The sequence below is a fragment of the Sinohyriopsis cumingii genome, chromosome 1 (assembly GCF_028554795.1).
Source record: "Sinohyriopsis cumingii isolate HCF-2022 chromosome 1, ASM2855479v2, whole genome shotgun sequence".
NCBI lineage: Eukaryota > Metazoa > Mollusca > Bivalvia > Unionida > Unionidae > Sinohyriopsis > Sinohyriopsis cumingii.
The window spans coordinates 140,113,610-140,140,908 of NC_142961.1; the positions used below are offsets into that span (position 1 = coordinate 140,113,610).

The window sequence follows — 27,299 nt, forward strand, 5'->3', positions numbered from 1 at the left end:
GATTACACATAACGGGTAATATCATACCCTGCCATTAAATGTGTAGTTGCTTCATGTTAGTCCTACCCTTCACTTTCAAATGCAAATAGATCATTTTCTACCTCCTAACTGTACCCCAACCACAGCTCCTGTTAAATACTGGCTGCTCCCTTATTGTATTTCTGTCACCATGTAACCATTTTGGAATGCTGACTGCTAGACTTCAAAAAAACTAATAACATACAATGGATTTTCCAAGAAACTGCAAAAGACAATTTCTAAATTGAGAAATGCTTTATTTCATAATATAAGAAAAGAGAAGTATACTTACAAACAAAATACAAATAAAAACACATGTCTGTGTGTGTTTGTGTAAAGATGATTCTACCATACTACTACATCTGCCCTAACCTCTTTTGCACACCAAAAGTTTTATTTTGAAATATCCCACATCAAACATTTAGAAAATCTTGCAAGCCATAAATTTTCCATCATTTCTTTCAAATGCAGAAATATGTTATAAGATTGGAAGATTAGTTTACATTTCTCTATACTGGAATTTATTCTGATCACACACAAAAACATGCCATTGTTTGTATGTGTGATAAGGCCTAATACATACTGGGATTATTCTGATCACACACAAAAGAATGTCATTGTTTGCTAGTGCCATAAGGCCTAATACATATTAGGATTATTCTGATCTCACACAAAATAATGTCATTGTTTGTAAGTGCCATAAGGCCTAATACGTATTAGGATTATTCTGATCACACACAAAAGAATGTCATTATTTGTTAGTGCCATAAGGCCTAATCCATATTGGGATTATTCTGATCACAAACAAAAGAATGTCATTGTTTGTTAGTGCTATAAGGCCTAATACATATTGGGATTATTCTGATCATACACAAAATAATGTCATTGTTTGTAAGTGCTATAAGGCCTAATACATATTGGGATCATTCTGATCACACACAAAAGAATGTCATTGTTTGTTATTGCTATAAGGCCTAATACATATTGGGATTATTCTGATCACACACAAAAGAATGTCATTGTTTGTAAGTGCTATAAGGCCTAATACATATTGGGATTATTCTGATCATACACAAAATAATGTCATTGTTTGTTAGTGCCATAAGGCCTAATACATATTGGGATTATTCTGATCATACACAAAATAATGTCATTGTTTGTAAGTGCCATAAGACCTAATACGTATTAGGATTATTCTGATCACACACAAAAGAATGTCATTGTTTGTAAGTGCCATAAGACCTAATACGTATTAGGATTATTCTGATCACACACAAAAGAATGTCATTGTTTGTTAGTGCCATAAGGCCTAATACGTATTAGGATTATTCTGATCACACACAAAAGAATGTCATTGTTTGTTAGTGCCATAAGGCCTAATACGTATTAGGATTATTCTGATCACACACAAAAGAATGTCATTGTCTGTTAGTGCTATAAGGCCTAATCCATATTGGGATTATTCTGATCACACACAAAAGAATGTCATTGTTTATTAGTGCTATAAGGCCTAATACATATTGGGATTATTCTGATCACACACAAAAGGATGTCATTGTTTGTTAGTGCTATAAGGCCTAATCCATATTGGGATTATTCTGATCACACACAAAAGAATGTCATTGTTTGTTATTGCTATAAAGCCTAATACATACTGGGATTATTCTGATCACACACAAAAGAATGTCATTGTTTGTTAGTGCTATAAGGCCTAATACATATTGGGATTATTCTGATCACACACAAAAGAATGTCATTGTTTGTTAGTGCTATAAGGCCTAATACATATTGGGATTATTCTGATCACACACAAAAGAATGTCATTGTTTGTAAGTGCCATTGGCCTAATACGTATTAGGATTATTCTGATCACACACAAAGGAATGTCATTGTTTGTAAGTGCCATAAGGCCTAATACATATTGGGATTATTCTGATCATACACAAAAGAATGTCACTGTTTGTTAGTGCTATAAGGCCTAATCCATATTGGGATTATCCTGATCACACACAAAAGAATGTCATTGTTTGTTAGTGCCATAAGGCCTAATACGTATTAGGATTATTCTGATCACACACAAAAGAATGTCATTGTTTGTTAGTGCCATAATGGCTAATAAATACTGAGATTATCCAACATATGTGCCTCATCAAATTATTACCAGGCTGCCTAAATTTATATTATGATGAATAAACTGATACATATATAGGTTGCTGGTCCTCAACAGATACATATATAGGTTGCAGGTCCTCAAAAGATACAAATGTAGGTTGCAGGTCCTCAAAAGATAAATATATAGGTTGCAGGTCCTCAACAGATACATAAATAATTTGCGGACTTGTTCTAAAAAACACTTTTTATAAGAACAAAGCAGGTACTACTACTTGAACAATAAAAAAACAAATTGTTTACAAATAAGAAAATTATACAACTAATATAATATTATTTTATTAATATGCTACTAAGGAACATACAAACTTTTAACCAAAATTATAAAAGTGATGAATGAAAAGAAGTTAGAAACACCAGAAGCCTATTCATATACAAGTCCCAAAAGTATTAATTTTGTAATAAGTTATTTCCATTTCTAGGAATGGAGGCCCCAAAATCTTGTTTGAATTGTCCCTGCTGGTGAAACCATAACCTTCTTTCTCTTATACACAGACAGTCCACATCAAGAGATGAAAAAATGTAATGATGCTAACTTGGAATTCTTTGCCATATCATTTAGCACTGCCTTCAGTATTTTAATTGACTACAGTCACATTGCTATAATAGAAATGAGACAAAAGGAACAAAAACAAATACAGTATTTTACATTCTGGACAGAAGCAACTATATTAAACAGATTATATATGACATTTTAACGATAATGAATAGTGTTCAATATCTGTTTTCTAATCCTGGAATAAATTTGATAAAGTAATTAATCGCAAGTAATTGATATTAATCACAAGATTTCTGGGTAATTTTGTCTCTTCTATTTATTACTTGCCCTTTGTCCCAACTGTTTGTGGGACCCACTGTTTCAGTATTGTGGTTAAATGTACATTTTAGTCCTAATGAATTGGGCCTATAGTTGTACCTAGATATAACAATGCCATCTCTAGGGCCAGTTAATTTATACAGAATTCACTGTAGTCTGCAAATCAGTTATTCCATGAAGTCTAAAAATTGGCAGGAATTAGCAAAATATATAATCATGAATTATCTCTAGTTACTTCTGCCGAAGAGAAAGCCAAGGTTGTAAAAAAATTCAGTTTTTTTAGGTTTTTGAAAATCTGTTCATATCACATTTGGTATAACAATTTCCAACACTGAAGAATTTTGTTTCTTAAAATTTATGACAATTTTATTGAATTTGGTTTTTAAAACTGAATTGCAGATAGAATGAGGAAGGCCGAATGCATATATATTTCTATCATAAGACAAACCCACTTGCTTAAAAGGGCCATCAAACTAAAACTCAGGTGTCAATATCACTCCATATTGTTATACAACTGCAAATTAAAGTTTGCAAAGGACTGGTTAAAGAAAATACTTGACACATGTCAAAATAACTTCCAAGGCAAGAAAGAACTATATGAAGGCAGAAAAAAATGAATAATTTCTCCTGAACCATTTCAAAAGTAAAACTTGTAATCATCTGAACTCAGCATGTTCAACTGTACACAACATACAATAATGAAATTCTTCTTTATTACATCAGTATAAAAAGATGCCTCTCAATATACACCTTCTAGACAAGAACGAAAAGCTTAAGAAGTCAAGTTTGTAAAGTGCTATATTATGTAAGCTACAAAGAATACAACAGCTAAGCCATCTCAGAAAATGGTCTGCAATCTTGACCTTTCTTACGTGACAAGACGAACAAGAAGTTTCTCATAATCTCCGCTAGTGTCAGCTGCGATGTCCTTTTTAAGCTCCCGCCCATATTTCTTTTGATACTCTTTGGCAATATCCTTCAGATCGGTCTTTAATAAAAAGATTGAATATGTCAAATTACTTTAAATCAAAATTATTTTGTTTCATTTGTAAAAACTATGTATAAGTTATATGCCAACAAGGAAGAGTAACATCATGTTTCATTTAAACCACAGTATAAATATGGGCACATCACAGATTGTTTGCAACTGTTACAAAAACTTGCTACATAATGGCAGCACAACCATGGGCTTTTATATCACTGTACAATGTACATTACAGTTCACTCAAAAGACAGACTGATGGAGAAATAGTAATGATTTGCTACTAAACGTCATTGGAATGTACTGTCTGCATTTCTAAATGCCAAGACCTGAAATAAATTATAAAACATGAAGGCTGCACACACAACAATTGGAATAATTTTAATATTTCTTCCATTGACTAGAAGTATAGAGCTCAGGAAAACCACTTGTCCTCTCACCGTAACCAAGTAAAAATTAACTGGGCCAAGCTATGTGCTCGTCCCTTGTCTCAGTAGATGCAGATTCACATGTTCAGTAGATGCAGATTCACATGTTGACAATAAATAAAAATGTATTTTCTCCCATTGAAATTCAACATTACCTTATATTTGGTGCATATGAATTATAGATAATGTTTGCCTAATCTGCCTACTAGCTGTCAGTCTAGAACATGTCCCATAGGAAACCAACTTCATTTTCTTTTTTACACAAGTATCCATAAATACGATACTAAAATGGGGAACATATTTGTTGCAGTTTCATACCTAGCCCCCAGTTTCTTATTGGTTTTCACATTTTCAGTGATACTTTTCAGCAATTTAAGCATCAATTTTTATGTTAAGAAAGTTTTTATGATTTTTCATTTTGACAGGAAATACTACATGTGTAGGTCACCAATACTTGAAAGCTCAGATACATTGTCACACCACAGGGAAGACACTGGCTGATATTTCATAAGTATGTAATCACTCTTCACTGAAGAAATGTTAACTTACATCAAAGATTGTTCTTTTAAGTGTCCCATCCAATTACCACCAACTTAAACATAATCCATGCTGTTGAAAAATTTAAAATGCATATTTTAAAACAACAACTGCAACAAATGAATGGGCAAAATATAGTTGGGGTCATGACCTAGAAACATACTAAATCTTTTGGACAATCAGTAATCTTCTTTTTTATGGCACCCACTGAGTAAGTCTCTATACTGGAGATTTGTTGTTGTTGCTGCTGCTGTTGGATTTAATGCCATTTTTCAGCACCTGATAGGCTATACATGGCAGCCAGTAATAATGGTGGAGGAAGAACCCGGGAAAACCCCAGAAAGAACCACTGACCCACGAGAAGCTACTGGCAAGCTTTCTCACATACCCACATTGTCTGAATCTGAGACTCGAACCCACACAGACAGAGGTGAGATGGCAGTGATCCGTAATGGAGAGCGCTTTAGACCACTCGGCACTCAGGGCCCCCCTGGAGATCTGACCAAATTGGATAAATTTAGTACAAACATTGGTGGAGACTGAGATGGTAATGGAATTCTTCTTCCTAATGCAAATTACCGACATTTATTTTGTGAAAAGTAGCTACAGCATTATATAAATAACTGCTGGCATCGTTCCTGTGGTGTGACAATCTATTAAAAAAGCTGCACATTCCTGAAAATACAAGATATCTGGGACAAGCTAAACAATATCTGGCCACACAAAATGCATAAAATGTTGCCATTTTTTTGTTATTAACTTTGCCCATATCCAACTCATAAAGATGTGTGACAATTCATTGAAAGGAAAATTGATCAACATAAAATGACTTCTTGATTACTGAAAGACATCACTGTAAATGTGAAGAAAACTAAAAATATCAAGGGCTGTGTGTAACTGCAATGTTCACGCTAAATTCTCGTCTTTTACTGTGTTTGTCTATTATTAGAACATAATATTTTCATGATTTTGACTCAAATATGCATCAGACACCTGTGATTCTTCTGGTAAAAGTGTCACCTGTGTACTGTGTTGAGTATAAAGAGGACAGGGTCAAGTAACTAGTGCATCTCACTCGTCCCATGGACAAGTGCCTGGACAAAGTTTTCCTGAGTCTCAAGGCCAAGCTTAAAACTTACCTCTGAATGGGACACTATCAGTTGCATCAAGCGCTCATCATCAGTTCCAGCACCTGCCATGGTCTTGTTTAGAAGTTCTGCGAAATAGTCCCGGGGATTTTTGATGTAGTGAACTGAAAATGTATGAAACCAAAACTCCTTGCATTAATAAGATTGTTCGTGGTTTTCAATACAATCAAAATCAGTACTATTTCACAGTGTTGACTTGATAATTCCATAACAATTATTCTCAGACAAGAACTGTAACAATAAATCTTTTCTATATGCATAAAAAAGAAAATGAAATGTAACTCTGAGTGAAAATGCAACAACAAACAATTTTTACAGAAATCATTTGGCCATTATATGGCTATTGTTCTTAATTTTTTTTGCTAAAGTCATTGACAAAACTTGTTTGTGTGTGTGTGTGTGTGTGTGTGTGTGTAATTTGGATTTTTAACAAAGCTTTAACAATTTTTCAGTCATATCGCTAAAATGACTGCAGTGTGGCAGTTTATTGTGATTTCAAAAACTGTGGCATCATGCCACAGACATGTAGCATGATCTCCCACCCAGTCACATTATCCTGACACCAGGCTGACCAGTCCTAACACTAACCTCTTAATGATGAGCACCTAGCAATGCATCTGTTAGTACCATTTTTAAGTCTTTGGTATGACTTGGCCAGGGCTTGAACCCACAACCTCCTGGTCCAAGGCAGATGCTCTAACCACTAGGCCACCGAAGTGGTGAAAAAACCGGAGTGGCGACAAAACTTGCAAGATATGAATGCTTACTGATGCCAAGAAATGCTTTCTTCAAATCCCCACTAGTTTCTGCATCGACAACTTGCTCTATTTCCTTGCCATGCTTTTGTTTATATGCCTTGAAGACCTCCTGAAGATGTGCAATGCTGCGACGGACAAGTATCCTATTAAAGACTGCTTCATCTGTACCAAACTTTCCAGGCCCTGCCTGTCAAAAATTTCAGAAAATGATGCTTATATTGATCAAAGAATATCAATTATTGTCTTCGTAAAGTGTTGAATTCTGATTAAGATTGTTTATATGCATTCAAACTCACATTATTTCAGCCAACTCAAAAAGTTTACATCGGATTGGTTGGTGATTTGACATTAACCAGTCAGATTAGGGATTTTATCTAACTTAACTTACATCATAGAGCTCCTTGACATCTGTGTGCACCTGGGCGATGTCAAAGTTTGGATTTTCATCTCTGTGGCCCTGGCTGAGGGAGATCATCAGCAACTTAAAGTCTCCAGACAAGTCACTCCGGAGATCATCTTCCAGTGTTGTCTTGTACACTAAAAATATGTTATACAAATTTGAAAAACTAGAATTCAAGCATTCTGCCAGAGTACAAAACATAACAAAAGAAAGACAGATGGATAAGTGTGACATTATATGCCACTTCTATATTAATACATGTAGTAGGACATGAGAAAGACCAAATATCAAGTAAGACTTCCGTACACATTCAAGTTATTTTGCATTCAGGTGATGAAAAACAAATGAGTCTTTATCCACATGGCAACCAGAAAGTTTAAGATAATAAATGTAATCTGGTAAAATTAGACTGTAAATGTGATATTTCATAAATATCATCTGGTCTATTCATAAGTTTAAATAAACCAACTCAAAATTTTGTTTATTTTTCACTGCACTAGTCACAGTTAAGAAGAGTTTATGGGATGGTGTGTTGTCTATTGTCTGCTGTCTGTCCATCCCTTAGTACAACCTTGTCACTAGTCCTCTTAAACTACTTGAAGATTTGCCATAGAACTGCACACACAAATTCATCTCCAGGTCCAGCTGGTCCTAAAGAAAAATGGTGCTGCCACCGCAACAGCCAACTTAAAAATCCTGTTATCAATACTCCTTCTGAGTTCATATTCATATCAACATGGCGTTTCCATCAAAAGACTTCTTATGACGTCTAGTTGATCTTTTCTGAAAATGGTGCCAGTCTGATGTTAAATATGGCTGCCATCATCCTGAATGGAAGTGATATTAACATTTGGTTTTCAAAAGAAGATGCATGATAACTTTTAATTCCTTTTGTTTTTGAGTATGATTGATCAGGTATAATTTGGGCTGTAGAGTATATTGCTTGGTCTTACTACAGATGTGCACCTCTGAAAAGACTGCAAGCTCTTCTTGGTCATTTACAATTCCTGGACTTCAAAGGTAAGTTGGAAAAAAAACGTACTTTTACTTTTTATATATCGTAAAATTCAGTCATTGCACTTTCAGGAACTGATACTGTCTAATCTGGCAAAATTAATTTTCCCTTTTTTAATAACTGCTAAATTTAGTGTACATTATATTGTTTCTGGTTCATTTTTGAGCACCTGGAAGCAGCCAGTTTTATTGGCTATCTGCTTTAGTTAGTACATAGTTTCCACAATTACCACATTAAAATAATTTTGTCAAAGTACATGTAAGTATCATAGAGGTATGCCAACAGTCTCTCAACTGTACATGTTGCCAATGCCAACAACTTTACTTTATACTGATCCCTCTCTCAGAAAAATATTATAACTATAGGGCAGACCTAAACACAAGTCATATCAATATGGGTTTTCACCAGAAGGCTAAGAATTTATGACAGAAAGTCATAAATTGTGACCTTTTGCCCTATGACTTTCTGTCCAGTGACCACGAATTATTATGTTATCCTGGATGAAAACGGTGCCAATTTGACCTCAAATACAGCCACTATAATGAAGATATGGAAACTCTTCTCACAAATTCTCCTGAATGAATGGCCTTATAAAAATGTGGTTTCACCAAAAGTCTTCTAATGGTATGTGTGTGTGTGTGTGTGTGTGTGATTTAGATTTTTAATGTAGCTTTAACAATTTTTCAGTCATATTGCTACAATGTCTGCAGTGTGGTAGTTTATAATGATGTCTAGCACTGGGGCATCGTGCTGCAGACATGTAGCATGATGTCCCACCCAGTCACATTATCCTGACACCAGGCCGACCAGTCCTAACACTAACCTTTTAATGCTGAGCACCAAGCGAGGCAGCTGTTAGTACCATTTTTTAAAGTCTTTGGTATGACTCGGCCGGGGCTTGAACGCATGACCTCCTGCATCTGAGGCAAACACTCTAACCACTAGACTACCGGAGCAGTTTCTTCTAATGATATCTAGTTTGTCCTAAATGAAAATGGTGCTGATTTTACATCCAACATAGCTGCCAGAATTGCTAATTTGAGAATCTTATTATGCAAGAATATCAGAGATCATTTCATCACTCAGCAGTTAAAATGAAGAAACTGTCTTATCTTTAATTCTGTAAATTCCTTTCAGTCAGTAAAGTGTCAGTTCTTTCAAGGGACTCTTGTTTATTATTGCCCAAATGTGAACAAGCATCAGAAATATACATCAGATTTCATCTTTTTGACTTCCATGAAAAGCAGGTTTTAAAATGTTTCCTTTTCAAAAGAACCCAAAAGTGAAATGAAAAAGAACCAGGCAACTTGCAAGTTTCTTAGTTTGCTTCTTTGTCTTCATACTCACACATTTATGAGACTTATTGCCCCACAAAGCTACAATCATCAACAGTTAAAAACTTATGATTGTGAGAATGATCGGTTACTGGAGACAAAACAAGCAATGAATTCTTCATTCCTTTAAAGTTGAAATCCCTTATATTCACTTCTTCCCTTTTCTTCAACACATTAGTGATCTTGAAATTCTGATGCCTCTTACTGGACATCTTTTGCCAAAAATTAACATGGCAGCCATATATTTGTAAAATTTAATGCAAAAACATTAAAAAGAGATAAAACATGTGACAAAAAGAAAATACAGATATACCTAATTATTAAATGTATCAGAAAATGTGGCATTTCAATTTCATATTTACCGCTGTTTAGTGTTTCTTGGACTAAGTGGCTACCTCTGAAACCAATTATATGAAAATAATTTTTTCTCTTGGAAAACTATACAAATTATTTAAAGAAACAAGTGTATTTTATTCCACTCTATATTTTTTAGATAAAAATTAATTACTGGATTATCAATTAAATCCAATATAATCATAAAAGTTATATCACAAGTCCAAAAGTACAGAGTGTGCTGAATGAATTCCGGTACTGAATGTGTTAATGTACCAATAGTCTTGAATAGGTTAAAATAACAGCAGTCTTGATGAATCTTTTGGACCCCAATTATCAAATTATAGCGGGATTCCACTGTGTGTGTGTGTGTGTGTGTGTGTGTATATATATATATATATACACCCTATTTTCTGCATATTTTGGGACACCAGACTTTTTAGTGAAAAAAATCTCATTGTGTTTGCCAGTACTTTAACAGAAAGAAAGTCAGCTTCATTTGGTCAGCAATATATATTCAATGTGATCATATAAAAATAATTTTACATGTGTCATGAAAAATTCCCCAATATTTCAGTTAATTTTCCCAGGTATCTATTGTAGGATGAATGATTGCAGGTTCACATTAATTTCTAACAAAAACAGAGCTGAAAATTCAACCAAATGCATGAAAATAGCTTATTGTTTGTACAATCCCTACCTTAGCTTCTTTGTTAAATCTTTTTGTTCAATTTTCATGAAAAGTTCCTAACAAATATGTGAAGGACAAAGAACACACTATGTTGGGATGATTTCTGAATCAGGACATGTGTTGTATCATATGTGTCTTTTTCCCCATCCAAAATAATAATACATTCCAAGTTTTCAGTCTAAAACTTCATAAAACATTTTTAAAAAGACAAGAATTTTACTCATTACATTTTGATACTTTGATTTATTCTGTCCTCGAGAGGTAGACATTATATATACCTCGAATGACTCATTTACAACCTTGCAAGAAATTTGCTGTGATATGCTACAGATCAAAATACTGTCAAAGCTTACAAATTTTAAGGCATTTACCACAAACAGGCCCTACATATTGTATATCTTTAGTTCACATAACTTCCAAGTCTTTCAGGGCCTATTCTAGATTTGCAAGATTCATGCCAATTTCTAAAAATAATTTCCCCCCAAAAATCAGCCAATTGTGTGAGCATCATACATCACATTTTCCATCAATAACAACGTTTCTTTTCTTTTTTTCACTTGCCTGATTCATTTGATAAAAGGATGACTAGTTGTCAGTGTAAACATTGTTATACACAAGTCCACTTTAAGCAGATAGCCTTGACTTTGATTAAAGACAATGAAATTGGTATTATATAATATTTTACTAAGAAAAGCATGATCCCCTATTTCATCTAATTAAATATTTAATGAAGTAGCTGGTATGGATTAGTAAATTCAAAATAGTTGTGCAACAAAAGAAACCCATTATCCTTGCGGCATTATGTAGCATGGATTAAGCATAGTTACTGTTCTGAAGCAAATGAAGCTCTTTGATGTTTAAAAAACAAAATAATGGTCAATGATAAACAGTGTTTGTGGGTGCTAATTTTCAGTAAATGAAATCCATTAAATGAAATCCACATGGCTGATCACTATAGATGAGTACTTTTTATTTTCAAACACACCTGTAAAAGAAATCTCACAAGTTATCTTTATAATAATTACCACCTAGTCACCTTGAGATTGCCAACAATCAATACAACAAGAGGTAGGGGAGGGGTTGCATATCTGTCTACCATTGTTTAATTTTGGACACCAAAATTAGAATTTAATATTTCTTCAGACAACAAAAACAGTCATTATTTTTGCTGTCCAAAAAACATGCCAAAAATATTGTATGTAATCTCATATAGTGACTGAAGGAGATGGCAGATGAGATCACTGCATCTGTGTGAACTCCATTTTCTCTCTAGAATGTCAAGTGTCCAATGCATAATACTATAAATGGTTTAGAGTTAATGCAGTTGATGTGGAAAAGCATATTTACATATGCCATGTACAAAGAAAAGAAATATATTACAGAGCAACATGTATTTTTAATTTCATTTTAAACATTTCCCATAAATAAATTTATAATCAATAGTTGGGGCGTGTCATTTCATTCAATTATTAATATGCTTGTGGAACATATTTACACCTGATTTCCCAGTCACTTTAACTCTTTCACATTATCTTAATGAACTGAGGGTGTTGTTTTCTTCTTGGAATAACTATGATGTTATCACTGATCCAATAATTTTACCAGTTCAGATGGCTAAAGAGCAACTGTAGATGTGGAATCCCTAAGTCAGTTGAAATAATCAGTTAATTTTCTTTAGTTAAACAAATGTGGATAATTATATTTGGCTAAATCATATAAGACATTTATTTCAATAAAGAAAATAAACCTCAAGTTAACAAACTTTGTTATTCCATGGCTAACATCAATCATCAACCAAATGAATGGAGATCACAGCCCAGCCATCTGATTGTGCCTGGATATACTTCAGTAAGGGAAAAGGTCCCAAAGTGTAGTACAAAAGGAGTGATTAGACTCTAATCTCTGCAATGCTATCATTATGGGATGCCAACTATATGAGATATTTTTTAAATCTGGTCTCTTTTTCTTAGTTCAAATGACTTCAGACCATGCTATGCAGCAACAATAGTTCACACAGTAAGATACCACCTACCATCCCACCCCCATCATGCATATTCAGGTCAATGTTTTATACTGCAGAAATACCTAAGGCTTGATATAGATATACATACATACATAAACTGTATTTTATTTACATACACAGCTTATATTTGTCCCTTATTTGAGCCATTTGAAGGTTTGTTTTTGAACACAATATCTCGATCAGAGTCCGTTCATCTGTACCTGCTCCCTGAAAAAAAAGGAAAAAATTGCAAATCAAACCACCTTTAACCAAATACTAATTCTGACAGGTACTCAATATTTTGCCAAAAAATCAAAGTAAAGATGTCCCAATTTCAATTGATAATTTTGATATCAGATGTTTGGAATGAATAAATGTGCTCATTTTTCTGTAGTTGCACAGGGAGACAGTTTACACTAAGAAGTATTCAGTACATTTTATTTCTAACAAAAATATGTGCCGGCACTATTTCTTTACAAATAATTCTAGCGAAGAATCAGTCAAGCAACTTCCACAACTCACCAACACCAATTCCCATGCTTAGTATATTATATATTGCTCTTCCCCTTCCTCAAATCCCTATTTTCATGGACAGTTGTTTTTTGTTGTGGGTTGAACAACAATTTTCAGCACGAGATCGGCTATACATGGCAACCAATATAAATGGTGGAGGAAGAATCCAAGAAAACCCCTGGAAGAACCACTGACCCACAGGAAGCTACTGGCAAGCTTTCTCACATACCCACATTGGCCAAGCCCAAGACTCCAACCCACATGGACAGAGATATGGAAGTGACGAAGAAGTAATAATGCAAAATCAATTACATATATGGCATGTAATCCAGCTATATTATATTGTATATATAAAGTTTGGTCAAATGTATTTGAAAATATCACTGTAATTGAATTTTTTTGTACTTTATACATTGACTCCCCAGCCAGAGACCCCTGGAAGAGGGAGCCAAGAGTAGTACCTCTCAAGCAGTTGATTACTTTATGGCAAGATAACTGCTCCTCTGCGGTTTTAGCTTTGATCCCCAAAGAATACTTGTGCAAGATTCAGCAGCTGCCATTCAATGGCTGCCATTGAACAATTTAATTTTTATAAAAATTTAACTATATGAACTTCTCTTGTTCAATACAACCCAAAATTCTATTAATTTATGGCAAATGATATACAGTGGTCCCCCTCATGAACGGCACCCCTGACCAGTGGCCACCCACTTTTTATGACCAGAATCCCTTGGCAGCAACATCTTTGTTTTCAAAAGTACCCCTCAAGAAAGGCCACCCTCTCTAACACAGCCAGCAGCCAGCATATTAGTGCAAAAAATGTCAAATTTACCCCTCACAAGCAGCCACATTCGATTTTAATGCGTCCAGAACCAATATTTAATTCATATGGTATGGTAAGTAATCCAATTATCTTTACAAATGCCTGTTTCCTATTTGTCATATTTTCATTACTAAGGTTAATATTATGTCATTAATACTGACATTTACAGGAAATTGGGTCAACAATGTTGTGATAGAGCATTTGTCAAGATCATAACATGGTCAGTATGGGCTAAATATAGATTGTGTTGATTAACACACAGAGAATTAACCTTGAACGAAACAGGGTACCAGAGAAAGACCAAAAAATCATGTGACAGTACATGTATCACTTCCTTTATAAACAAGGCATTTTGTCAACTATACAAAAGTTTCATCTGCATAATTAAGTTGCAGTACTAAACAATTAGCAACATAGGAATAAAAGCATTACAAAACTTTAAAATGTCATCATATAAATGGAGATTTAATATTTTTGAAGAAAAAGTAAAAGTTGATTCACTTGATAGTGGGGAGAGTTCGAGAGTTTTTGCAAAAAAAATTTGTTTGGAAGACTCAAATATACAACATCATAACAGATAAGGAGAATATTCTACAGCAGTTGGAAAATGGAATAAATGGAAAGAGAATTATTTTTAATGAAAGCAATTTATGTATGAAGATTTAGTGATTTTTTAAATGGTTTTGCCATGCACATGTCAACAATACCTTACCTGCACACTTAAAAAGAGCTATTAATGTTAACTTGAAATAAGTCGGTTCTTAAGACAAGAGGAACCTTATAAAAGCTAGTGCTTTTTAATAACTAGTGCTACTTTTAAATGAAGATATTCAATGCTTTGAAGCTATTTGTAGCTTTCTTATTACATACACATACTTGTCACAAAACAGAGTCCCCCTCTGGAAAGGAAACCCAACTTATATGGCCACTTTTCCGGTGCAGAAGGGGGTGACCTTATAAGAGGGGGACTACTGTGTATGTTCTTAAATATGTTCACCTCAGAGATCCTGATATTCTAATGGCACTTGTCAGACACTGTCAAAGAAAAATTAATAAGGCAGCCATTCATCTGTGAAATTTACTATAATATTATAAGAGACATGAAAAGTTGTCACTAAAAGAAATCAATGATATAACTAATTATTGAATGTAAATCAGACATGTGCTGGATTTGCTGCTGCTTTAGTGTTAGTATTAACTTTCTGTGATTAACTGGTTTCCTCTCAAATTAATTATTTGTCCTCCAAAAATCACTTTCTCTTTTATACTATAAAATTTTCACCAAAACACAGTGTTTTATTCCAACCTACTGTTGGTTAAAATTAATTATTCATTATCAACAAAATGACTTCCTACCTCAAATATATGTAACACCTAAATGACAGACATTTCTCAGATAATGACATTTTATTTGTTCAGGTAAAAATAAAGGCTGTTGTATTATGATGATAACAAAACTTGTGTTGATGTAAGCATAATTTTTTCTCAATTTTGGTCAAACTTCTGATATTTTATTCTAAAGCAATTATGTGCTTACATGCAATGACACAATATAGTTGAAGACCCTGTAGTGTGAGGGACTGATGTACACTACTCCCTCGATAACTCGCGCACTGATAACTCGCAAACCCGCTTATAACACGGTGTCTGGTGTAGATCCCTATTTTAAAACCAGAAAATACCCCCAAAATTGATCCCTATTTGTTGAACGTAAAGAAAATCATGATCAAAATTGGTAACGACAACTTTGATGTATCGCTCGTTTTATCATCAAAAACAGTAGATAGGACCTGGAAATTTTAATCAACACTATGAAATATCAAATTTAAAAATATGTCATACAATTTTTTACATTTTCTTTCCAAACGACATTCTTAGCATGCCGCAATTAATGATATGTAAGGAAATTTTGATCAATGAAAATGTCAGTACTTTAATAAATAAATACAAATTAAATAATTTTGTTATCAATTGAAATTTGTGTTCTAGTTCTATCTTTTAGTTCCTTTTAAGTGTAATCATCATAAATGCAACATGTCCTCTTGTAATTAAACGTGAAATGCATCAATCTACCGTAACAGCTATGTGTGCGAGCGTTTCTCTGAGAACATAGTTAAGTGTCAACCGTGTTTTGATAACTGACTTCCGGAAGTATTTGTTGTATTGTTGTACTGAATTAAAAGCTGACCTCCTTTGTATTATCATGGTAATTATGTCTATTGAATCAAATAAAGGAGGTGGAATAAAAGAAAAGTTAAAAGGTACGAAAATCCTACAAACTTAAAATATAGTGGCCCCCGTCGCATGTCGGGTGAACTCACTTCATTTGATCAATAGAACACTTATAAATGTTATTGTGTATGTAACAAACATAAACCACCTTAAATTAACTGACTCTTTCATAAATGTGATCAAAGATAACAAGGCAGCCAAGCGAAACGAATACTTCATAAAATAAGAGAGCTGGATTTCACAGATACGGACCGCTGTGGGCAAGCGAGTTTCAGAGAATTCTTGAACTGGCACTTAGAGATATCCTCAAGGATGATAAGAAGTTTCATTATTAATTCCAATTAATTAATTCATGACATCAATATTGTACTAATTGAGCAATACAAAAATTGAGTTTCAACGATTGTCTCCCGAAATAAATGTTGTGTGTTTTTGAAAAAATGAATCTTGTTTGGTGGCGTATCAACTGTTAGTCTACTTCCCTGCTCTATGGATTCCTAATCTGGAAGGATAATATTAAACACCACTTACAGGAACCAGACTCATCAAGAAAACAAAAAGCAGTGACGTAATACACAGATTTTTATGTGTACACGTGATAGGTTTTTGAAACCAATTGGAACGATCTTTCATATGTTGGACATTTTGAAAATAAATGTTATTTAAACAGAATAATGAACAACTTCTTTAGAAAAAGTGCTTTATTAAAAATTATTATCGACGTGATTGTAAAATGAGGATTCAGTCAATAAACAGCCCAGTTCCCTAAAGCCGCTCCCCCCACCACGGTTTTCTCGATGTCAAAGCGACGTTTCTTTTTTTTTTCATTTTGGAGGTCCCTCGGTAACTCGCACCTCGGTTATAGTGTGGTCTATGTTTGTGGACCCCGTTGTGTGCGAGTTATCGAGGGAGAGGTGTATGTCTATAGTACAGTCCCTGGGGCAATTGTTCAATTAAAGGAGTTGTTTAAGTCCAGGCTTCCACACATCTTTTGTCTTGTGCTTTGTGGCTATAGAGTGTTTAAGCAATTCATAAAACACAATAACAATTCATAAAACACAATGTTGTATATATTAAATTTATATTGTTCACTTAACTTTTGTCTGTAACTGCAAGTTGTAAACAGAGTATTTACACAGCTAACTTTTGTAAGTTGTAAATAAGATGTTTACAAGCATCCGAGTTCAAAGTCAGACTTGTTTACAATTAGACTGAACTTTTCCACCTGAATGATTATAACATGGTCTGTCAAGTGAAAATGTTAAAAAACAGGGATCTGGTAAACAAATAACTCATTCCTCTTTTAAATCAGTCTCTGGGAATCTATTTTGATCAGTCAGCATTTACAGTTGTGTTCAGGTATAATTCAAGCGTAAATAATTTGTTTAAACTATTCACTGGAATTTTGAAAGTTTTCCTTCTCCATACACATTTCTTTGGGATTTTTGTGAACTCATTCAAAGTCATTCTGGACTGATTCACTGTATATTACCAGGACATTCAAGACTATCGGCATTTATTCAGAACATTATATATTTTTATACTTGTGATAGGACATTTAGGATTATTTGGAATTTAATTCACAAAAACTTTAAGTGTTTCTTGAATTTTCACTTGTACAGTAGAGAAATAAATTGCTCATTGATTTTGCTTAAATTGTTGGTTTTACTTCTTTCTGTAACATATTTAAAGACCTAAAGTCATAACACCAGAACAAGGTTGGTCAACAACACATTCATTGATTGTCCGACAAGGAAAGAATGTGCAAATCTGGCCTAGTCACCTCCAAATTGGGCTTAGTCAATGACACTTTTATTGGCTGTCTCAAATATAAACAATGTGTAAACTAGACCTAGTCACCTCTGAACTTAACTTTGTAAAGGTGTTCAGGATATCAAAATGAAACACAAGTTGATATAAAGATATTTGAAAACAACAACCAATGTCTGCTTGATCAGAATATGTGCCAGCAAAACCTTTGTTCTACTGGACATGTCTGGCAAATACAGAGATTTCAGGAACTATGGCTCACCTTCATGGCTTTCTTAAGACTGTAGGCATCCAGATCACGACTCGGCATCATCAGGTACTCTATCAGCTTCTGAAAATTTCCGCCAGTCTCACTCTTTAAATCATCCACCAGGTCCTGCACACAAATAACAACTACGATAACTAAACTAATTAACATCAAAAAGTGCTAGTGGTGGTAGAGATAGTAATAGTATAGGAGGAAGAGGAGTCAGGATTAATTCAAAGCAATGTGGAGACATTGTGCAACCATATAATAGTTATCGAGCATGTCTTCTTAAAGTGATTCAATGATCAGAAGTTGAAGACAAAGACCATATGCCAGCTGGCTAGTACAGTATCAGCCTCTCATTTTATGTTAGAACGCCAACCATACTGTGATGCAAAGTGAGTCTGTCCCTTACAAACTTTTCCATATGGACTGGATATGGAATCCATATGTACTTTTACAGAAATATCCATATGGAAATTTTTATTCTATAACTGAACCAATCTAATGGATTTCAGTATATCCATATGGAAATGTTAAGGATTCATTACGTACTCCTTATGGAAAATCCTATGGAATATATAAATTAGTCCATGAGATCTGTAGGTTGCCCATACGGAATAGAATTTAGCAATAATCCATATGGAATTTGTGAATAATCCATATGGAATTTGGCAATAGTCTATATAGAATTTGTGAATAGTCCATATAGAATTGGGAAATATACCATATGGAATTTGTAAATGGTCCATATGGAATTTGTAAATAGTTCATATGGAATTTGGTAATAGTCCACCCCATACAAAATTTTACAGGCGTACTTAAGGCGGATTTCAGACAGGTTTTTTAAGCGCTTTCTGCCTAAATCATAAAAAAATCTGCTTCAGATTTCTATTTAACTGCCTAATAATTCTTAGACATTATTAGGAATCAATGATAAATATTCACAATAATTATTAAGATGGATCATAATTTTTTTTTGACAGATGTTATCAAGTAAGATTTAGGTTTTTCTTGTCCTCATTTTCTTTCTTGCATACAAGTCCGTGATGGCACCACTTAAGTCTTTTTCATTTCACTGAAAAGTTTGGTGAGATTTCACAAATATTTCGACCAAAACTTTCATTAAAATTGTGGTGATATCTCACTAAAATTTCTCTGAAATATTTGTGAGGTTTCAAAACAAATTGGACTAAAACTTTCATGAGATTTCACTAAAATTTGTATCATTATATAGTATTTTACTGTATATAGAATTTTACTGAAGTTTCATAAGTTTTTCAGACATTTCAGAAGGTTTCAAATAAAAAATGGATATGAATTAAACAGGACCTTATTAACCAAAGTGATATTTAAGTGTGCATGAAAAATAATATACAGATGTTGTAATTATATGACATCCAAGGCAAGAGATATGGGAGTTAATAATAATAATATTATTATTAATAATGATAATAATAATAATAATAACAAACTTATTGAGAGAAGGTAACTCAATTAGTTACTGAACTAATCTACCTTGAGGAGGCCTTCTGTTCTGTTATGTAATATATATATACAGTACATACAACATGATGTGTGAAGAATCTGGCTTGAAACTAAATAATTAAGTGATTTTAAAAAACCAAAGTATCAAGCCTGGAACATATGCACAGGAATCTGTGAACACATAAACATATATTAAATATAAAATATTACAATGCATTGAAAAATTCAACTATGAAAATAATGCAAAATTAAAGAAAAGCATCCATTTGAGACATTGATTATGAAAAGAAGAAATGCAAGGAGCATGCCTTATGTCACTTGTACTGCAGACTTGATTTTCGATTAATGTACAAACTATGATGCTGTTGTGGTCTCTTGACGTAATCCTTGTTCCATAAGCAGCCATGACAAACGTTTATCATGATATAATTACTTTTATTTTACACTGAATTCTAACATACCTAGAATATTTTGATAATATACACAATAATGCCTCACGATATTGAAAGCTGATTCTACTTGTAGGCCAAGAAAATTCCTTAAAGATATGACTATCTTTGATAGACATGAGTATCTGGCAACAATTCCAATGAGTGATCTGTACATTGTCCCTCCTTAAATTCTGGAAGTTAATCAGTTTGGAGTTATATAACTTTGAAATCATCCTGGTTCAATTCCTTGTCCTATTTAGCATGTCAGCCACTAGTGCATAGCTTTTTATAGCACAAAAAGCAAAATGCTAGTCCTGGAGTTCAGTTTTCATACAGACTGACCAATTATGTTCCCATCGACATTGCATTCAAGCTATTCTCATTGCCACACATTTTCCAAATGGTTATTCAATCGCATATCCTGCTAAAAAATTTGAATCGCCATGTGTAGCAAGCATGCTCATTCTTTTTCGTCTTGCATGGCAACCAAGTAATCAACTAAAAAACCAAACAAATTGCTGTGGTCTGTTCCATAAAATGAAGCAATATGCAACTATTAATACTTCAACCTACTAAGCAAACTAAGTAGCTATTTTTATCTCAGATTTGGGTTTAAAGTGACTTCTAGTAAATCTGTTTTCACTTTAATATATGCCTCAAAAGCAATCAACTGCAACAAAGACCCTGATCTGCCAAGCCATAATGTCACTGAAGATCATGGTCTATGTAGTTTATTCTACTGAATACTCCTAACAAACTGCACAGACCCAGATATGCTAGTACATAATGCAATGGCAGATCTAGGTCTGAGCAATTTGGGGCTGAACTCATCATATAGGCGAATATATAGTGATTATCAATATTTCCAGCAACTGCTCATTATCTGTCAGTTTTTCTCTATCTTCCTAAAGCACATCCATTTGTCTCTATCTCTGTCTCTCTCTATCTGTGTGTAGGTCTTTGTCTCAGTAGATCTTGCAGTGTCTGTCCCTATTAGTAAATATAGAACAATAGGAGTTTAAGTGTCCATTAACAAGATATTTATTTTTCATTTTGGCATTCTCCCTTTGTTTAATATACTACATTAAAGAAAAATAATTCTTGAAAATTTAGGTCTTATGTGCAAGTATTTTCACTTTACCAGTAATTACAAAGCAGTTGAATGTTTATCCACTTTGTTGGCTACCTGCCAAAAGAAACTCTGTTGTGATACATTAAGTTTATTTTGCTACAATTATGTAACATTAGTTTTAACAAGAATCATTTTTGAAAATCTTTTTCATGGTAAGGTTGAGGGTATTTAAAACCCTTCAAATCAGGTCTTAGCAACAACAAAAAGATCTGAAAATATTTCCTGCATAATTTGCTGTTGTTATGATTTATGTCATGTGGAATTTTCCTCATTAAACTGCATTTGCGCAATTACATGAATTAAAAACCGACTCAGTGACTTGAACAATTGCAACTGTTCATCAGATCCTACCTCACAGTATGTCTAGGATTCATCAGGGAGATCAGTGTTTACAATCTGAGAGATTGGGACCAAATCAGGGAGATCAGCGTTTACAATCTGGGAGATTGGGACCAAATCAGGGAGATATGTGTCCACAATCTGGGAGATTAGGACCAAATCAGGGAGATCCATATTCATAATCTGGGAAATGGGGTCCAAATCAGGGAGAACAGCATTCACAATCTGGGAGATGGGGTCCAAATCAGGGAGAACAGCATTCACAATCTGCGAGACTGGGACCAAATCAGGGAGATCAGTGTTCAAAATCAGCGAGATTGGGTCCAAACCAGGGAGATCAATGATCATAATTTGGGAGGTTGGGTCCAAATCAGGATGATTAGTGTAATGAACTACAATGAATTATAGTTATTCAACATAAATAAGTTTCTTGTATGTTTTTTCATGACAATTCATATTTAAATTCGTTTATCCAAGCAATTCTGAACTTGCAAACATATTTCTTTTATTCTACAGCATATTTTCCTTTGAATCTCAGCGTAAATTTCAACATGGTACAAAAATTATTATTTTCAAATAGTTCAAGAACTGTTTTATACATGTTAGGTTGCCTGCAGTCTGTTATACACAACACATTACTCAATACTGAAATAACAAGGAGTAAAACAACTTGCATGTGTACAATAAATGCATCAGCACATGTCACACAACATGATTTGATTTACTTTTAGGTCGATAACAACTTGCCTGATGAATCATGATATTTTTAACAGTTATAAACAGCCTAGTAAATCTTGTACAAGATGGAAATAAATGTAACTATAATAGGTGGATGTTGTTTTTGCTGGGTATACCTGTGCTCAGCAGATTTGTAATTTCCAGTAGATTTTATCAGCAAATCGGTAGACCAAAAGACTGAGATATAAATCAAAAGACTACCAGACAATCCAGGAGTATTGGCACGCATGCAGGTATTCCAAAATGGAAATAAACCTTCAAGTATCTTGTGTGTGACAAATGTTATCTCTGGACTAGAATACAAGGTATAGAATGTCACAATTTTCTATACTGTGACCTTGATCTTGAAACTGTCTATCTGGCTATGGCACAGGATACACCTCCTCATCATCATATATATTTGGGCAAAGATTCATGATGTCTCCAACCATTATAAAGTTATGGATTGGACAAGAAAACATTAATGAATAGGTACAATGACACAGTATTGGATGGGCAGATGAACCATGCCATAACATTAATGGATGGACAGATGAACAATGCCATAACATTAATGGATGGACAGATGAACAATGCCATAACATTAATGGATGGACAGATGAATAATGCCATAACAGTAATGGATGGAGAGATGAACAATCCATAACAATAATGGATAGAAAGATGAACAATGCTGTAACATTAATGGATGGGAAGATGAAAATTGTCATAATAATGGATGGACAGATGAACAATGCCATCACAATAATGGATGGACAGATGAACAATCCATAACAAAAATGGATGGATTGATGAATAATCCCATAACAATATTGGATGGAAAGATGAACAATGTCATAATAATAGATGGACAGATGAACAATGCCATAACATAATGCACTCAACAAAAAACAGGTTTCTAAAAACTATATTCAAGCAGCATGAGCAACTTCAATGCTTGAGTGCAGTTGATGTCACAAAATTACAAGTGGCAAACCAGCTAGTTTTACATGGTCAGGCCAGTTTCCACTGGTGTGATGCATGCGATAGCAGGTTTGACAAACAAGATTTTATAACATCATCCAAATTCAAGCATCAGCATTACACATCTTGCCTGAGTACTTGATCTTTTTTGTTACTTTTATAATGTGTTTTTTGTAAGTATTTAATATATCAGTTCTGTGTACATAATATTGCCAGACCACTTTGAAAACACTCCAAATTCACCAGCTCAAACTTTTTCCTTATGCTCCAGCAAATGTTTGTATGTTTGTACAGAGCAACAAAGTGTGATCCTGATCTATCCTGTTAGAAAAAAGCTTATACTCACGCGGCCAAAGCATGTCTTGTACATAGTCTTCAACTCCTGCCTCTCAAGATTGCTGTGTCCTACCAGGATGTCAATGATGGCCTTTTCATCTGTGCCTATAGAATTAACAGCCGTAATGAAGATTGTTAGATACAAGTTCTCTCTCTCTCTTTCTCTCTATCTATAATAAAACTATAATAAATACTGAACAAGACCAAGTAAGACATGCTATTTACATTAAAGCATGTTTAATTATGTCAATCAGAAAGGTGGGTTGGGTGGGGGTGGGTTAAATTTTGATAATGTAATACTTACTTGTAGCTAATGCCTTTCATGCCTTTTCTAGGATGGAATCTCCCTCACTGACATTATAATGTATGAACCTTCTACTGACAGCACAGCCCCAGAGTGATTCATATAGCATAAGCCATTCTTTCTTTCATGGACCCGGACTACTTGTGGGATATCAGAGCAGGGTGGAAGAAAGGAATTTCACAATAGTGGCAGGTAAGTATTACATTATAAAAATTAGTTTTACCCCACCACCACATTTTAATAGCAGTAATACAATACCTGTAACTACTTCCTCAACGAATCTGCCAGTTTGGAAAGAGGAATGATGGCCTCAATAACTGGTATAAGATATTTATATGCTTACCCTTACAGCAGAGGATAGTCCACTTCTGTATACTGGCAGTAGAGTGGACAACTTTAGGTGTTGGGCCCCAAGGAAAAAACAAATACCTTTACACTGGTGCACCAAAGAGTGAAGGTAGAGGGGGAAAAAGTAGTATGTGACCAACAAAAATGTGGTTCTCAAAGCATCTTCATCTGACAAATGAGATAGGCCCATAGAGAAGCAATAGCCCTAACTTCATGGGATTTAATCCTCATGAAGGAAGGGTCCCTCTCAGTGAGGGACAAGATCTCTTGATGGTGAGGACATTCCACCTGGAAACAATGGATGCCAAAATATCAGTTGAGCCCTTTATAGTTAGGAAAAGATATATTGTATCATTTCTTCTTCTTTTAGATGTGGCCAAATATGTCTGTAAAGCCTTACCTGGGTACACAAGCCTAACCTAATCATCCCCATAGCAGATACATCTGAGACTGGGGATCTCAGTAGGAAGTGGAGCTACCAAAGGCAGCCGGTTTTTAGCCAAAATGTAGCATGTACAGGAGGGAAATGGATTCATAAATTCATAATTACTATTGAACCATAAACAACCCTTTTGTGCAGATAAGGTATGAGCTCACTCCTCCATGCAGATGCTAAAACAGAGCAAGAAGGCAGTTTTAAGGGTTAGATTCTTGAGGAAAAAAACTTCACCTAATAAGTTCATAAAGTGGTTTTGACAAAGCCCACAAAATAAATGAGTGATTCCATCTAGGCATTAATCAGTGAGCATGGGAAGTCCAGACTTTGTGGAGTGCTTATGAAATCATTCTGAAGGATGGAAAGGCAAAAGTGTAAAGATGATCCCACCTCAGACTGAATGATTCCACTGCCCAAGCCCTCTGATCTGGTACTTGGTACACATAAAAGTGGATCTTGTTGCTCAGTTTTGTCATGAATAGGTTTGCTTTAGGTCTCCCCCCTAGTCTGAACAGGGACTTTGCTATGGATATGTGCTGAGGCCACAACATGAAAACTACCTTGCCTCTCCTGGGCAGAATGTCTGCCAAAATATTTTTTCCTACACAGATTATGACAAACCTAAAGAGTAATCCCCTCCAAAGCTGCAAAGAAAAGGAGCATGTATACATCCTTGATTCCCAAGATATGCTACTTCCAATGTGTTGTCAAAGGATTATGCTACTACTGGTGTGTTGTCAGAGGAAACCATCACACTCCTTTTTGGTTTATACATCCAAGGCTGTCTTCAGTTCCAGATTATATGAAGGGTACCTTCTTCCCAGGACCACAAACCCTAAAGAACTCCCCTTTCTTGCTCCAAGCTGAATCTGGTGTGTTGGTGCATAGACTGAGTGAGATTTGGGGGCATGCATTATGACTCAGGGAAAAAAACTGGTCCCAAATGGCCCACTAACTCAAGTGGTGACGAAAATCTGGTCCTGGAGGAATCTGAGCTGACAGGTGTGCAGGATCTAGTTTGCTAATAGGATAAACTGGAGATGGCGCAAGTAGTCTTCCTAAGGGACCTAGGCCCATTGCAGAGTTCAAGGTCCCCAAAAAGGATAAGTAAAGGCGAGCCAAAAATGAGGTTTTGGTTTGAAGAACTGCCAAAAGAGCCAGAATACTATCATGTCTAGTGGAACATGGAAAACTCGCACTAAATTGGTGAGGCAGTTCATCACCACATACATAAACTCCTGAGAAGGGCTTGGCTTCGACTTCTAAAGGTTTGGAATAAGCCCCAGACAAGTCACTGCAGGTCAGCAGCATAACTCTTTAAGGCTCTTGTGCAATAACCACTTGAAAAAATATTGAAGGATGCTGATCCCAAGAGCCATCAGACAAATGACAGCTACTCTCATCATCCTGGTAAAAGCATGAGAGTGGAGTTTAAGCCAAACAACAGGACTGGAAATGGGAAACCTGTCCAATCAAGGTAAAACTGGAGGAAAAACTGGGATGTGAAAATACACATCATGATGGCTGATGGAGACTGTTCAGTCTTGTAGCATTGCTGACTGAGACAACAGTCTCCTTCTTGAATGGTTCCTCCTGAAGAAACATGTCTAAGGCAGAAAATTGTCAAAACTTTTGCCTTAAAGGATACCAGGAAAATCTAGGACCTTAAAGGATACCAGGAAACTCTAGGACTCCAACTGAAGATAACTTGTTCTCTACCCTTTCTAATGCATCCTTCTAAAGAAGGGTGTACACCTCTGTTTTATTTGAACTAGTTTTGGCTCATGAAAACAGATGGAGGTCCTAGAAAGAGGTGCCACAGAACCAAAGATGGTAACTCTCCCTTAGAATAGAAAGGACCCACATATCTTCCATGATGCCTGACCAGACCTCATAAAAAGGGCTAGCCAAGCTTCCATGGAAATCCCAAGAAGAGGGATGCAAGGCTGGAGAGTCAGCATGTGCCATGGGCTGCCTCCCCACCCCCTGGCTTCTTAGGGAAGGTAATAGGGCCACAAATGTTCTTCTTGGGTCCTTCCGATCACTTTGTCTAGATACAGAAAGGTTAGAAGAAAGTTTTAATTAGGGTTGCTTTCTGGACCGGGGCTGCATCCCATTGAGGGGCAATCAAGATGAACACGTTTCATGACTGGTGTTGACAGAATAGGAGTGGATGAGAGGAACCAGTTCTGTTGGCCCATGGGGTGCCAAGGAGGGAATGAGACCTCAAAAAAAGAGCATTTCTCATCTAAGGAAGCAGCCCCAAGAAGTTTCTTACTGTGATTCAGTAGGACCCTTGTGCATCATCCCTGTGGAGGTTCAGTAGTTTTGCTAACATCACAATGAACATGGACAAAGCACAACTCAAGGTTTTGGCATCCCCTCCAGCAAGTGCTGTGGCATGGCTGGAGACAGAGATTCCTCTTTCAGAAGACTGAAGGAGACTGCAAAGAAAAAGTTCTACATGCAAGGCTATGCTGACAAATGACTTAACCTTAATCTCCAGCATCTTAATTAACTGGAAGGCTAGCACATGTCCCACTAAAATTCCCACCTGCAATACCCCA

General features: G+C 35.0%; 1 protein-coding gene across 1 annotated transcript in view; it reads right to left on the reverse strand.

The window, feature by feature from the left end:
- Positions 1-254: 254 nt before the first annotated feature.
- LOC149808013 (annexin A11-like) overlaps positions 255-27,299 on the reverse strand; it is a 43,293-nt gene continuing 16,248 nt past the window's right edge. Inside the window, exons 3-9 of the mRNA XM_089972514.1 lie at positions 23,655-23,749; positions 18,233-18,346; positions 12,770-12,860; positions 7,246-7,394; positions 6,867-7,044; positions 6,091-6,203; positions 255-3,992 (exon numbers count right to left, since the gene is read on the reverse strand). Coding sequence (XP_089828640.1) covers positions 3,873-3,992; positions 6,091-6,203; positions 6,867-7,044; positions 7,246-7,394; positions 12,770-12,860; positions 18,233-18,346; positions 23,655-23,749 — 860 coding nt within the window. The 3' untranslated portion in view covers positions 255-3,872. The remainder of the gene's footprint in view (positions 3,993-6,090; positions 6,204-6,866; positions 7,045-7,245; positions 7,395-12,769; positions 12,861-18,232; positions 18,347-23,654; positions 23,750-27,299) is intronic.